Source organism: Odocoileus virginianus, unplaced genomic scaffold (assembly GCF_023699985.2).
Source record: "Odocoileus virginianus isolate 20LAN1187 ecotype Illinois unplaced genomic scaffold, Ovbor_1.2 Unplaced_Contig_4, whole genome shotgun sequence".
In the NCBI taxonomy this organism is placed as follows: domain Eukaryota; kingdom Metazoa; phylum Chordata; class Mammalia; order Artiodactyla; family Cervidae; genus Odocoileus; species Odocoileus virginianus.
In genome coordinates, this window is record NW_027224321.1 from 69,386 (window position 1) to 82,042 (window position 12,657).

At 44.5% G+C, this 12,657-nt stretch overlaps 1 protein-coding gene across 9 annotated transcripts in view; it reads left to right on the plus strand.

Moving 5' to 3' along the window:
• The window catches only part of TRPM8 (transient receptor potential cation channel subfamily M member 8), an 86,490-nt gene that overhangs the window by 4,440 nt on the left and 69,393 nt on the right, over positions 1-12,657 (plus strand). For 8 of the 9 annotated variants that reach the window (XR_011486310.1, XM_070463570.1, XM_020893850.2 and 5 more), the window contains exons 3-6: positions 3,865-4,021; positions 6,244-6,421; positions 11,161-11,333; positions 12,148-12,322. Coding sequence is in view for 7 of the 9 variants with exons in the window: in XM_070463570.1 (XP_070319671.1) it covers positions 3,865-4,021; positions 6,244-6,421; positions 11,161-11,333; positions 12,148-12,322 (683 nt within the window). In the remaining 2 variants the exon portion in view is untranslated. Of the gene's footprint in view, positions 1-3,864; positions 4,022-6,243; positions 6,422-6,488; positions 6,571-11,160; positions 11,334-12,147; positions 12,323-12,657 lie in introns of those variants that run through there. The other variant, XR_011486311.1, reaches the window with a different exon arrangement.

Sequence of the window (12,657 nt, forward strand, 5' to 3'; positions counted from 1 at the left end):
TTCTACCAGTCAAACAAATTAACACAAAATCTTTCAGGGAAATGTGGGGGATAGATAGCTGACTCACAGAGTTTATACTCTGTCAAAATGCTTCATAATGACTAAGTTTATACCAATGACAAAATAGAAATCTCTTATTTTTTCTGATGTTCATTTTCTAATTTATACAAAGAAAGAAAGCACATTGACTGAGAACTTTCTATGGTAGGAATTTTAGGAAACATCCCACTGAATCCTTACTACAACTCAGAAAGTATACTTTGCTGGATTTCTAGGATAAGAGAATTACAGTTCAAAAGATAATAATTAGTTTAAGTTCATGCAGTGAACAGGGAGCCAAGCCAAGGTTTGATCTAAGGCTGATTATAACACTCCTGATCTTGCTCTAACTGCCTCTGGTCAACAGAGAGTCAGTGTTTAAACACAAACTATGGCAGCAACTAAACAATCAATGAATAGCTAGACTATTATATATAGAATGGATAAACAACAAAGTCCTACTGTATAGCACAGGGAACTATATTCAACATCCTGTGATAAACCGTGTGCTTCCCTGGGGGCTCAGGGGTGAAGAACCTGCCTGCAAGGCAGCAGACTAACACTTTCACTGGTAGGAGAGAAATGAAGGATTGAACTCAGTTTTCTGATTCTTCTTTGTGCATTCTTTTTTTATTTTTTAATTGGGAGAAAATTGCATTACAATGTGATGGTTTCTGTCATACAACAATGCAAATCACCATAATTATACCTATATCACCTCCTTCTTGAGCCTTCCTCCCCTGCCCCCAGACCACCCCTCTAGATCAGCACTATTTATAATAGCTAGGACTTGGAAGCAACCATGTGTACGTTCTTTCAGGCTCAGCTCTTTCCCCTTCTAAGAATGACCCTGCCTTAGGCTGACTTTATTCATCAGTACCTTGTCATTTGCAGATATCCAATCTAATTGGCTTAAATGAGGGGCGGTTGTAATGGGAACTTGTGGCTGGAAAGCACAGCCAGATCCAGGGCTTAGTGTCACCAAGACCCCGCCTCTTTTTACCTGTGGGTCTGTCCTTCTCTGGGTGGGAAGCCTCCTCCTTTGTAATGGCAAAATGGACACCACAACTCTGGCTGATAACAGTTCAGTTTACCAGTGAGGGGAAAGAGGGCCTCGTTCCTAGCAATTCTACCCAAAGTCCTGGACCCTTGATCTTGGAGTTCATGGCTCTTATTGGCCTGGCATGGGCCATGGACCCACTCTAATCCTTGGGAAGGTGATGAAATATGTAGTTGGCCAGTCTTGGGTCATTGGAAGGACTGATGTTGAAGCTGAAACTCCAATACTCTGGCCACTTGATGTGAAGAACTGACTCATTGGAAAAAGACCCTGATGCTGGGAAAGATTGAAGGTGGGAGGAGAAGGGGACAACAGGATGAGATGGTTGGATGGCATCACTGATTCAATGGACATGAGCGTGAGTAAACTCCGGGAGTTGGTGATGGACAGGGAAGCCTGGTGTGTTGCGGTCCATAGGGTCGCAAAGAGTCAGACACGACTGAGTGAATGAACTGACTGGCTGGGTGTTGTGTCCATATGGACCTGGTGTGGGAAGGATGGGTCCTCAAAGGAAAGTCAGGGTGTTTCTACTAGCTGCAGCAGAAGTGGATGGAGGACAGGGAAATCTACAACTACCCACCTGATGGTGTCTGCTTGCAGCTCAGGTCTGACCCCAAACGAAGGGCCTTGCTGTGAGTAGCCCTCACCCTCTGCAATGCCAGCTGAGGACAGGACCACCTCGGGGTCTCCCAGTGCCTATCTCAGAGGAGACCCAAGGTTGTAGGCCAGAGTCAAGACGCCAAAAGCTTTTTAACTTCTCATATTCATTATTTTCATCTGTCTATCAGCAGTGGGGATGCTCTGTGTAATCTAAATTACTCATTGGACAAAGGACTCAAAGGAAGTGACTGGTAACAGTGATAGTGTAATTTTGCTGCTGCTTGGCACACCAGCTGACCTAAACTACTCCAAATCTCCCCAGAGTTGTCCCGTATGTGCTAAGCCAGGCCACTCATGTTTTTCTTCTTTAACCCCTTTCTGTTTCTTGTGTGGCCACTGGAGAGCGATGCCTGACTATGGTCCCTGTTGCTGAGGGTACCTTCTGACACTGCTGCCCAACTTAGGGGTCGCCTCCTGGCACTCTCGAGGCTGTATGTTCCTGGATCCGGGTTTGTTCTCTGCAGTCCTCACTGCCTCAGCCATCCTGGGTTCTAGGTAGAGACAGGAAGAACTTTGCTTTTGTTCTAATGGGCTCTGTGTGATGGAACTTTCTACTATAACGGGGATATTCTTTATCTGCATCATCCCATGTGAGCATTTGAAATTGGCTAGTGCAACCAAGGAGCTGAATTTTCAAATTAAATTAAATAATAGCCACACATGGCTAGCAGCTACTATATTGACAGTGTAATTCTGTAGGAGTCAGACTTGTCCCAAGGGGCAGAACTAGCATCCTGACTTTCTCCTAATCCTCTTCATCCCCCTTCTCTGTCACTTCTATGCCTCCTCCAAGTATCTGTGCTCCTAATGCTTTCCTGGAATTCTTCCCTTCTCCTCTTTATTTGTAGACCAATTCGTGTACATTGGTGCTTACAGGGCTACCAATCCAATCATCAAGATGGAGCCAGACAAGCTTCTCATTCGAGGTCACCCAAAACACACCCCAACTCTTGGAAAGGAAAAGGATTTCAGAGTCACTCTTCAGTTGTAACAAAGACAGTTGGGACAGGAACTTCCCTCCCCAATCCTGCAATGAACTTGGGTGGGTGTGGAAGGACCCCAAAGGATAGTGGGACAGAAACAGCTAAAGAAAGACTGGAGGAAGCCAACTTGAACCACAATAGTGGGGAGGATCCTGACACCACCGGAGCAGCCTCAGCTCAGGAAGTGCCCCCGGGCTTAGTTGGAGAAAAGACTAAAACAATTGTAATCAATTCCAGTGGACTTTTTTTTTTTCCCTTGGCCAAACTGAGTGATGCCCAAGAGAACTGTTCAAAAAAAAAAAAAAAAAAAAGAAAAAAGAAAAGAGGCAAGGTTACTGGTGGAGGAATGATTTTGGATTCTAGGTTCTAGCTGAATTTTTATAACTCTAGAAAATATTGAATGTTTTGATATCAATACAGATAATTTCTATACCCTATAGTAATTAAGATCTGGGCTTCCCTGGTGGCTCAGTGGTAAAGAATCCACCTGCAGTGCAGGAGACATGGGTTTGATCCCTGGGTTGGGAAGATCCCCTGGAGAAGGAAATGGCAACCCACTCCAGTATTCTTGCCTGGGAAATCCATGGACAGAGGAGCCTGGTGGGCTTCAGTCCATGGGGTTGCAAGAGTTGGATGTTACTGAGCGACTGAACACACCTACACACACACACATACACAGTGTTAATAATTAAGACTTTTAGTTACAAGGACCCTGAGTTATTTTAACCTAAATAAAGAAATTTACTCTAAAGAAACAGAAGTGCCCTGCAGAACCTGAGAGAGAAGTGACTGGGAGTCTAGAATAGTTAGGGCTATGGCCAGAGCATGTGAAGGCTCAAGAAGTCTTCTCTGTTGTTTTTTATTCCCTGCATTCCTGCTTTCTTCTTTCTCAGTGGAGATGCAAGTGCAGTGTATTGCCTGAATCTTCCATGTCACAGGGATGAAACATCGAGATAGTTTTTAAACAACCGAGATGATGAAAACAGTCTGGAAATTAGATGTGATGCTAAAATCTCTTTTTGTGTTGATTTAAGCTAATCATGTGTAGTCTAAGAAACGTGATGAAACATTTAAGTAGATTTAATGAAATCTGTTCCTTCCTGTCAATATCCTCCTACTCAGGGAAAATGTGTGCAAGTGTGGCTATGCCCAGAACCAACACATAGAAGGCACTCAGATCAACCAAAATGAGAAATGGAATTACAAGAAACATACAAAGGAATTTCCCACTGATGCTTTTGGAGATATTCAGTTTGAGACTCAGGGGAAGAAAGGGAAGGTAAGCAATGGTTTTCTACTTGAACTAGCTAATCCATATGCTAACACGGTAGGTTACTGAAGTACCTTGAGGTACTTCAAATTGTCTGATAGTATGTATGAAAGCAGAAGAGATGGCTTGTCAACCCAAACATGACTGCAGAAAAAGATTGTAAAAAAATCAGAAGCTGTGATTAGATTATGTGCTATGGCAACACTCCACAGGTGAACTTGTGAAGGCAGTAGTGAGTAGCGGGAAAAGCAGAAAGAGGAGTTCTATCTGTCAGGTGTTGGTAACACCAAGGTTGCAGGTTCAGCTCCCATATTGGCCACCAAATGTTATGGCCGTCCGGGCGTGGGCTGGAAAAGAATTTCCAGACACAGAGTATTTTAGAAGAGAGGATTCATTGAGAACAAAGGACAGATATAATGAGAGGTGTTGCCAAGACATTAGGCCAGCTTTCTGACAGACCAGGGAGAGATGACCGCCAAAGGGAGGAGAAAGCGGGAGATGCTATTAGAACGGCAGGCCGATCCTGAGGTGTTTTCAAGGGAGAGCTGATGCTTTTGTGGACTTACAGCCAATTTTTATAGGCTCAGGACAAAGAAAATTCCTAAGGGAAGGGTTGGCGTTAAGTCATTGATTCTCTGTGGTGCATGTATTACTGAATATAGAGATGGGAGCTGGCTGGCTAGGGACAGGACGGCTCTTGACAAACAAGATGGCCTTTGACAATGGTTGTCATGGAGCTTGGCTCATTCTGGAAATGTTGGCCTGTGACCCCAGCATGGAGCTCCACAGGGATGGCTGGCTTGTCACCCAGTATCCTTTCTCCAGGCACAGAGCAGCCTCATGTGATATCCTTGTTGACCCTCACTGCTACAAAATGCCTGACAAATGCATTTATGAGTGGTCTCGTTTAGTTTGGCATATGACATTCTTGAGAGTAAACATGGCCTTGAATAAGGTGATATTTTCCTTTGCACACCCACACTGCAGGCTCTTACACAGCATTTTACAAAGCTGTTTAATGGATTGTGTCGAATGGAAACAAGAAGGATAATGTGAGTTGTGAGTTAAGTTTTATTGGGGGCAAATGAGGACTATAGCCAAGGAGACAGCATCTCAGATAGCTGAGAAGCTGCTCCAAAGAGGTAGGGGGGCAAGGTCAGTGTTACATATGATTTTAGTGAAGTGGGTACATGCAGTCAAACACCCACTTTGGTAGACGCTTGCTGCTAGTCACAAGGAGCAGGTGTCTTCATGAATGATTTTAGTGCTTTTGTAGATATGAGAAGATGCAAGAATTTGGGCTCATATAATATCCTGAAAATAACTATCTGAAGCCCTGTTCTGTGGGTTTTCCCCAGAGCACAGAGTTTCATTCTTGATCTCCACCCTGAACTCATTTCAGGATGTGTCAGAGGTCAGTGACTACAGTGATTGATTGCATCCTTGTAAAGGCAGCTCCCTGGTGGTTGGGATTCCGTGCTCTCACCGCCGCGGCCTGGGTTTGATTCCCGATCAGGGAAGCCTTTCTTCTTCCTCTCCCCCTGCCACCTACTGACCTCCCTGGTGCGACATACCACCCTTTATAGCTTCCCTGGTGGCTCAGAGAGTAAAGAATCATGCCTGCAATGCAGGAGACCTGGGTTTGATCCCTGGGTTGGGAAGATCCTCTGGAGAAGGGAATGGCAACCCACTCCAGTATTCTTGCCTGGAGAATTCCATGGACAGAGGAGCCTGGCAGGGCTATAGTCCATGGGGTCACAGAGAGTTGGACACAACTGAGCGACTAATATTTTCCCTTTCAGAGGCAGATGGCAGGTGCCCGTTTTCAGTTGGCCATTATTAACAGTTTCCTTAAATTCTCCTCTGTCCACTCTGTCTCTTCCCAGGGCATCTGTCCCGGGATGGGCCACCACTGTCTTGCCTCCCCACCTGTCTCGGCTCACAGTCTGTAGTCAGCACTCCTGCTGGAGGGCTCCCCAGAATGTAAAACCCCTCTGGCTTCTACTCTGCTTAGAACACCCGACGGGTGCCCCACTGCCTTTAGGATGAAGTCTCCAGCTCTCCAGCTGGCTTGGATGTCCCTGCAGGGGCCCCACGTCCCCTTCCACTGCCCCAAGGGGACCCTCCTCAGCTGCCTTGCGCTCCCGTCCCAAAGGAACAGGTAGACGGGGCCACGCCCGCGCCATCAGGAGATCGCCTGCGGACCCTGATGCTTCTGCCCTTCCCCACAGTATATCCGGCTGTCCTGCGACACGGACGCGGAGCCGCTGTACGAGCTGCTGACCCAGCACTGGCACCTGAAAACGCCCAACCTGGTCATTTCTGTGACTGGCGGCGCCAAGAACTTCGCCCTGAAGCCGCGCATGCGCAAGATCTTCAGCCGCCTGATCTACATCGCGCAGTCGAAAGGTGCGCGGGTCCCCGGTGGCCGAGGGGACCGTCCCCGCGCCGGGACGTGGCGCCCGCGGGTTTGTCTGTCCAGGCTGCGCCGCGTCTTCAGAGACTGAACGAAATTGTCCTCTGCCATTCATGCGCAAGACTGCAGATACTCTGGAGCTGTATGATTAATCCTGATCTTAATTAGAAACAAGATCCTTTAATGAGGAAACAGATCCGAAACTCCGGGGGGTGGGGTGGGGTGGGGTGGGGGAGGGAGGGGGGATTTCCTTAATCAGAGATCAGGAAATTGCATGTGGGTAGTTGCATGTTTCTCTTAACCTGACGTTTTCATTTACTCGTTTTTACATAAAATACTCAGAGTATTCTGGCCAATCAAAAAAGAAAGGCTAATGTTTGTTCTTTCATTTGGGGACCAATAATATGCTTTGAAAAAAGTGACCATGCCTGGCAGGTTGTGAGCACCAGCTGAGTGTCTGATGGGGATCAAAACACATAACCGTGGCTTTGTTATTTGAAATATTTTGCTTATTTTTTCTTTTTTTATTTTTTGTTACGATAAATTTTAAGCCTACAGAAGAGTTGTAAGAATAATCCAGTGAATATCTATACAGCCTTCACTTAAATTCACTAGTTGTTAACAATTCCTCGTGTTTGTCTTATCTCTCTCCCTAATAATTCACGTATTATGATTTTAAAAATCATTTGAGGGATTTCCCTGGTAGTCCAGTGGTTATTGTTGTTGAGTTGCTCAGTAGTGTTCAGTTGCTCAGTTGCCCTTTGGTGATGCTATCTAACCATCTCATACAGTGGTTAGGACTCTGAATTTCCACTGTAAAGGGCACAGTTTCAATCTCTAGTCGGGGCATTAAGATCCCTCAAGCCATGAGGTTCAAAAGCCAAAAAAAAAAAAAAAAAAAATCCTGTGAGAGTAAATTTTAGGTATCATGACCTTTAGCCCTTACGTACACATGTTAACACATGTCTCTGAAGAACATGACTGTTTTTTTATGTAACTGGTATAACTTTCAAACTTAAGGAAGTTCACATTGACCAGTACAGTTATCTAACAAAAAGTCCATGTTTTAATTTTGCTAATTATCCCAACAATGTCCTTCAGAGCAAAAAAAGAAGTTTCTTTTTTCTCTACCTAGATTCTAATTCATTTACTTTTTCATGATATAAAACTGAAAATCTTTCTTTCCTCTGGAACTGTTCTTTAGTCTTTTTTTGGCCTTTCAGGACATTTTTGAAGACTATAGGCAACTTTTTTTTTTTTTTTTTGCAATATCCCTTTCATTTGAGCTTGACTAATATTTCCTCGAGATTTAATTCTGTTTATCAAAGTCTAATATTTATGTTTTTAAAAAGAAATGCAAAAAAGCAAAATGGCTGTCTGAGGAGGCCTTACAAATAACTGAGAAAAGAAGAGAAGCGAAAAGCAAAGGAGAAAAGGAAAGATATACCCATTTGAATGCAGAGTTCCAAACAACAGCAAGGAGAGATAAGAAAGCCTTCCTCAGTGATCAATGCAAAGAAATAGAGGGAAATAATAGAATGGGAAAAACTAGACACCTCTTCAAGAAAATCAGAGCTACCAAGGGAAAATTTCATGCAAAGATGGGCTTAACAAAGGACAGAAATGGTAGGGACCTAACAGAAGCAGAAGATATTAAGAAGAGGTGGCAAGAATACACAGAAGAACTGTACAAAACACACACACTAGTAAAGTAATGCTCAAAATTCTCCAAGCCAGGCTTCAGCAATATGTGAACTGTGAACTTCCAGATGTTCAAGCTGGTTTTAGAAAAGGCAGAGGAACCAGAGATCAAATTGCCAACATCCGCTGGATCATCAAAAAAGCAAGAGAGTTCCAGAAAAACATCTATTTCTGCTTTATTGACTATGCCAAAGCCTTCGAGCTGTGTGGATCACAACAAACTGTGGAAATTCTTAAAGAGATGGGAATATCAGACCACCTGACCTGCTTCTTGAGAAATCTGCATGCAGGTCAAGAAGCAACAGTTAGAACTGGACATAGAACAATAGACTGGTTCCAAACAGGAAAAGGAGTACATCAAGGCTGTATATTGTCACCCTGCTTATTTAACTTATATACAGAGTACATCATGAGAAATGCTGGGCTGGAGGAAGCACAAGCTGGAATCAAGGTTGCCGGGAGAAATATCAATAACCTCAGATATGCAGATGATACCACCCTTATGGCAGAAAGTGAAGAAGAACTAAAAAACCTCTTGATGAAAGTGAAAGAGCAGAGTGAAAAAGTTGGCTTAAAGCTCCACATGCAGAAAACTAAGATCATGGCATCCAGTCCCATCACTTCATGGCAAATAGATGGGGAAACAGTGGAAACAGTGGCTGACTTTATTTTTTTGGGCTCCAAAATCACTGCAGATGATGATTGCAGCCATGAAATTAAAAGATGCTTACTCCTTGGAAGGAAAATTATGACCAACCTAGATAGCATGTTAAAAAGCAGAGACATTACTTTGCCAACAAAGGTCCATTTAGTCAAGGCTATGGTTTTTCCAGTAGTCATATATGAATGTGAGAGTTGGACTATAAAGAAAGCTGAGTGCAGAAGAATTGATGCTTTTGAACTGTGGTGTTGGAGAAGACTCTTGAAAGTCCCTTGGATTGGGAGGAGACCCAACCAGTTCATCCTAAAGGAGATCAGTCCTGGGTGTTCATTGGAAGGACTGATGCTGAAGCTGAAACTCCAATACTTTGGCCACCTGATGCGAAGAGCTGACTCATTTGAAAAGACCCTGATGCTGGGAAAGGTTGAGGGCAGGAGGAGAAGGGGATGACAGAGGATGAGATGGTTGGATGGCATCATTCAATGGACATGGGTTTGGGTAAACTCTGGGAGTTGGTAATGGACAGAGAGGCCTGGCGTGCTGCAGTTCATGGGGTTGCAAAAAGTTGGACACGACTGAGCAACTGAACTGAACTGAACTGAATATTTTATTAGTTTATCTAATGCTAAGATTTTAAAAGCTTAAAATTTTTTGTTCATCATGGATTTTTTTTGGCATCGATTTTTATATTTATTTATTTATTGGCCATGGTGCATGGCATGCAGATCTTAGTTCCCCGCCTGACCAGGGATTGAACCCTTTCCCCCTGCCGTGGAAACTTGGAGACTTAACCACTGGACCACCAGGGAAGCCCTTTGAAAACATCTTTACTAAGAATATTAGTTGACAGAACTAAGGTAGCATGTCTTATTCTAGATATGCTTTTCCTTAAAATCAAAAAGAAACTGTGGTTTCTCCCCTTATTTATTCTTAATTTCTTGATCAGCCAGATGGGACCACAGTAGATACTTTGTTATGAAACCCAGCAGCTGACTTCCTCACCACTAAATCTGAACAGGCATAATGCATTCCTTCAGCAAATACTTCTTAAATGCCTGCCATGTGTCAGGAATTGTTTTAGGTACTGGGAATAAATAGAGTAGAAGAAAGCAGACAAAAGTCCCCAGGCTGGGATTCTTCTTAGATGGAGTGAATGGCCGGAGCTGGGGGTTCATTGTCTTCGTGTACTCTGGGTCAGCCACGTGGAGAGCAGCTTTGTCTCCCGTTGCCTCATTTGAAAGGGGTATTGACAACTGAAATCTGTCTGTGGGAAGGAGACTGGCTGCCAGGGGGTCTGGAATTCACATCTTGTGAGAACTGGCCAAAGGAATGGGATCTGAATGTTCTAGGGGCTACATCACATTTACCGTAAAATATTGGAAGGACTTTTATGTGGGAGATGACTAAAGTAGCTCCCTGTCGGGAAGACAGTAACAAAATGGAGAATGGAGACAAAAATGAACAAAAGGGCTTTCTAACAGTTGGGGAAGGGGGCTGCCTCGGGACTCCTCAGAATTCAGGGAGACTGGTGGCCAAGCCTCAGGCTAGATTCCTGCCTGGGTGGCACTATGGAGTAGGCACATTTTCAACTTTAGATTCTACTATTATGTGAAATCATATTTTTTAGGCATTTTGTTTACTACAGTTTTGAAAACAAAACTGTGAAAAACTCTTGGCCTTGCAAAGATCATCAAATAAAAACCTTGAAACACCAGTGTACAAGCTTGTGTGATTTAAAAGTTAAATCGTAGGCACCAGGGTCATGCTAGAAGACCACATGGACTGTAGCCCACTAGGCTCCTCTGTCTATGGGATTCTCCAGGCAAGAATACTGGAGTGGGTTGCCATTCTCTTCTCCAGAGGATCTTCCTGACCCAGGGATCAAACCCAGGTCTCCCACATTGCAGGCGGATTCTTTACCACCAGGGAAGCCCAAAGTTAAATCGTGGGCACCAGGGTCCTGCTAGGAAGATCACTCTAGATCCATGGGGGTGGGAGGTGTGGGAGCAGAGCGCTCCACTTTCCATGATGACATTGCTTAACTTGCTCAATGGCTAAGGGCAAGTTCTTATTAGCCAGGAAAAGATTTACCCGAGAGGTGGTTAAAGGGACAGATTCCTTGGCCCCGCCTCCCAGAGAGTCTGATGTTGTGAGTCTAGAGTAGGGTCTAGAATCTGTATCTGTTTAAGCAGCATCTCTTAGACACTCAGACATCCTCTTCTCTTTCCTAAGTCCATGCCGTATGTTGAATGTAGTCCAAAGTGTGGCCTTCGATGCTGGGTCCTGGTGCTCATGGGTGGGGCTTCTTTAGGGATCGAGCACAGGATGAAAAACTTATTCAGAGCCTCTGTTCTCCTCTCTTGTTGGCAGGTGCCTGGATTCTCACTGGAGGCACCCACTATGGGCTGATGAAATTCATTGGGGAGGTGGTGAGAGATAACACCATCAGCAGGAATTCGGAGGAGAATATCGTGGCCATTGGCATCGCCGCTTGGGGCATGGTCTCCAACAGGGACACCCTTATCAGGAATTGTGATGTGGAGGTATGGGCAGGACATGAGGAGGTCTGTGGGGTCACGGGGGACAGTGACCCTGGCACAGGGCCCTGGGATCCCATCAACTAGTAGGAAGTTGACCTTACAAGGTTCCTTTGGAACCTCAGGAATTAAAAACAAGGATGACGTAATCAAAGGAGTTCTGTGAAGGAGTTACCGATGGATGTGTTTTGTTCATGAAAATTTGTCCCAGCAAGTCCTGTTAGAGTCAGATCTTTAGTTTTTTATTCTCTGGTACTAAGTCTTATGATAAAGAATCTATTTAATTGCCTCTTTTCATGATCCTGTAACTGTGTGCTCCTCAAGAGCTAAGACTCCATTTTATTCATTTTCTAATCCCTAGACCCTGGCATAGGTCTTGACATATGATGGATTCTAGACAAATATGTGTATATCAATATCTACCTTTACCATATCCACACACACACAAATATATATGTCTGGACACACACATACACACATGCAAACACTTTCCTGGATGCTATCAGTTTCAATGAATTTATACAAAAGAGCACAGGGCGATAGAACAAGAACTGGATTGAGAATCTGTTTGTTACACTGCCACTGGTCATTTATGTGACAATAGGCATGTGATCCAACTACTTTGAACCTTCATTTACTCATATTTAAAATGATGGCCTGAACTATGAGATCTCTAAGACCCTTCTGCACTTAGGAATCTGGAAAGAAGCATCAGTATAGTTGAACCCAAAGAGTCAGCCTTCCGTGAACCTATAAAGATGTCATCAGGCATTTTGGCCAACAAGCGAGTCCCATAGACAAGTTTCTGTGTGCTTTTCAGGGATATTTTTCAGCTCAGTACATTATGGATGACTTCAAGAGAGACCCTCTGTGCGTCCTGGACAACAACCACACCCACCTGTTGCTCGTGGACAACGGCTGCCATGGGCACCCCACCGTGGAGGCCAAGCTCCGGAATCAGCTGGAGAAGTACATCTCCGAGCGCGTGATTCAAGGTCAGAGTTTATGAGGTGGGACGTTAGGGAAACACATGGGCAAAAGTGGCAGCGGCAGCATCAACAGCAGCTCCCAACTCTCGAGAGAAGCCTGGTAAACCCATCCCATCAGGTGCTCTATGGCCAAAGACGGGCCATTGTGTCTCTTCTTTAATATACTAGGAATACTTCTGCCCATGTGATAGGTACCCCCCAGTGTGCTGGCACATTGATGAATGCTGGCTTGTCCCACTCTGGTTTGGCAATAAACAGACCTGCTGTCCATTCTGCTTGACAACATTTAAGACCTGGTGAAATTCACAGTAGCAAATTGCACTGATGAAGCAATGGGATTT